Source organism: Cyprinodon variegatus, unplaced genomic scaffold, assembly GCF_000732505.1.
Source record: "Cyprinodon variegatus isolate N-32 unplaced genomic scaffold, C_variegatus-1.0 Scaffold316, whole genome shotgun sequence".
Lineage (NCBI taxonomy): Eukaryota > Metazoa > Chordata > Actinopteri > Cyprinodontiformes > Cyprinodontidae > Cyprinodon > Cyprinodon variegatus.
In genome coordinates, this window is record NW_015150769.1 from 653,631 (window position 1) to 656,444 (window position 2,814).

The 2,814-nt window shown below is 36.6% G+C and overlaps 1 protein-coding gene across 1 annotated transcript in view; it reads left to right on the forward strand.

Moving 5' to 3' along the window:
- Positions 1–497: 497 nt before the first annotated feature.
- Positions 498–2,814, forward strand: part of timm23 (translocase of inner mitochondrial membrane 23 homolog (yeast)) — an 8,152-nt gene continuing 5,835 nt past the window's right edge. Inside the window, exons 1-3 of the mRNA XM_015384552.1 lie at positions 498–873; positions 982–1,040; positions 2,446–2,539. Of these exons, the coding sequence (XP_015240038.1) occupies positions 768–873; positions 982–1,040; positions 2,446–2,539 (259 nt within the window). The 5' untranslated portion in view covers positions 498–767. The remainder of the gene's footprint in view (positions 874–981; positions 1,041–2,445; positions 2,540–2,814) is intronic.

The window sequence follows — 2,814 nt, forward strand, 5'->3', positions numbered from 1 at the left end:
CATAATTGTAGGTAAATAGGGATATATTTAAGTGCATTTCAGGCACACATGGTTTCATTTTGGTTGCTCTTCCTCACTTTGATCTGAGTTTACTGGTCACTTCTTTCACAAAAACAATTCTAAATTATTTTAGAAATAACAAAGTAATGAAAATTTTATTAAACGTAAACGTTAGCACGTGTTTTACACAGAAAATCTTGTTTCAAAGCTTGCTTAGAATTGTTTCTGGATATACTTGCCACTCACAATATGGCGGAAGCGCTACCGTATCATCCCAAAGGGGCGACTACACTTCCGTAGATCCATTAAGCTGTCGTAAAGTTGTCTGAAGTTGGAAATCAAAATAAAGAAATTTTCTTCAACTCATCTTATTTTTAAAAATTCAAAAAAATATATAAGATGGAATTAAATATCTTTAAAAAAAAATTAAGAGCTTTAATGTTCAGTTTGAAGTTTTACGTTGTTGACGTAACCGGTTCTTTACCAGTTGTCGCTTTACGGCAGAGCGTGCTGCTGGAGGTCAGGGACATGAAAACAAGGAAAGCTCGATAGTTTCTCTTTAAAGTAAATAATTAAACAGAAATATTGAGGGGATCTAACAAGATAAAATAATAAACCCAGTCAGGATACCTGCTGTTAGTTGGATAAAACTAGTGGCAACGTTTCTACAAGTCAGGCGTTTACAGATTTCTGTTACGACATCTTGCTAAGGTTAGCTCTGCTCGGCTAGCTGCTTCTAGTCCGAGTCTCCAGGAAGGTTTCCAGTCATGGACAACAACTCACAGGGATCGGGGGGATTCAAAGCGGGCCTCGGGGGTCTTTTTGGCGGTGGTGCCCCTGAATACTCCAACACAGAGCTCGCCGGTGTCCCCCGTAAGTACCTGCGATGCTAGCTGGTTAGCTGCTGTCACATCGCTCACCTGCTGAATGTTACCGTTAAACTTCTTTAAACATTTAACCATGGTGATGTCATTATTCCAGTGACAGGGATGAGTCCTCTGTCCCCCTACCTCAACGTCGATCCCCGTTACCTGGTTCAGGTGAGCTGAGCATCTGGGCCACGATAGAGAGGTTTTATTCTATTACGAGAATAAAGTCATAAAATTACGAGAATAAAGTCGTAAAATTATTTATTTATCTATTTCTTATTTATTTAATCAGGACAGAACAATCAATGAACAATCTTATACTTCTGTATAGTTTGTAAATGAGCCGGATTGTAGCATAGTTGCTCATTTACATCTGTGCTCCTGAGGCAGGAAGACAAAACAACACAAGATCACATAAAACAATATCCATCAAAACACATAGAAACACGTTCAGACAATAACATTACAACAATAAAATTAGTGAGTGGGAACTTTTAAGAAACTGTTTAAGATGCTTTTTAAATGTGCAATAAGTGGGACATTCCCTTGATGTTTGTTCCAGAAGTGACCCCCCCCTGACTGATAGAAGGGTTTGTCCAAAGGTTGTTCTTCTGTGGGGGATCTCTAGGTCTCCTCTGGAAGAGGCTCTGGTGTAAATACGTCTGACAGGTCTGATCTAGGTAGAAAGAGGAGGTGGGGCTAATCCATTCAGAACTTTGTAAATTAAACAACTATTTTCAAAATTAATAAAATTTTCAAGATTTAGCATATTACATTTTTTCCAAAATATTACACTGATGGAATGACAGGGGCTTTTGATCAAAGATTTTTAAAGATTTTTTCAATAATATTTCTATTGGTTTTAAAATGTGTCCCATTATCAGAACAAAGTCGTAAAATTACTAGAATAAAGTCCTAAAGTTACTAGAATAAAGTCGTAAAATTACTAGAGTAAAGTCCTAAAGTTACTAGAATAAAGTCCTAAAGTTACTAGAATAAAGTCGTAAAATTACTAGAATAAAGTCGTAAAATTACTAGAGTAAAGTCCTAAAGTTACTAGAATAAAGTCCTAAAGTTACTAGAATAAAGTCATAAAATTACTAAAATAAAGTCGAAAAATAACGAGAATAAATTTGTAAAGTTACGAGAAAAAGTCATAATATTACAAAAAACAAGTTGTATTTTATTACAACTCTTCCCAGAAGCCCTTTCTTCCCTAAAGTGAGGAATGTGGAGCATCATGGAAAGTTCCACTTTAGCATCAGTTTGACAAATCAGGAAATCTTTTAGCAGCAGCATCAAACTGGGCAGGATGTTAAAGTGGACTCTGGTTGCTGATTGGTGGAGCTGGTCGGCCGTCATCTGGGTTAGGGTTTCTTTCTGAAATGAGTTGTTGTATGATGACTTTATTCTCGTAATAGTACAACTTTTTTCTCTTAACGTTATGACTTTATTCTCGTAATAGAAGAAAAATAATCTCTAGCCTGGCCCTAATACTCCGTCGTACACTGCTGTGTATTAAATTAGTTGTTGTTTTCTTTTTTGCCTGTACTAATCTAAGATGTGTGATTTTTAGGACACGGATGAGTTCATTTTACCAACAGGGGCCAATAAGACCAGAGGACGGTTTGAGCTGGCTTTCTTCACTATTGGAGGATCCTGTATGACTGGTGAGGAGCTCAGTCTGCTTCTAAAATGAGCTGCTTAGCAAATATGCTGCTGAAGATTCTTCCAGGTCATAGTCATTCCAAAAAAAATTAACGTTTCTCTTCCATCCAGGAAGCTTTTCAAATAAAATGTGAGAAATAGCGTTGAGTTCCAGGTTTTATAAATCAGCCCATCAACCACTTCAAGCTTCTTTTGAATTGAAAAAGCTTCCTGGATTGGAAGTAAAATGTCTTCAAACTTGGAAACAAAGTCCAGTGGATTGTGTTTTTTTTTTTTT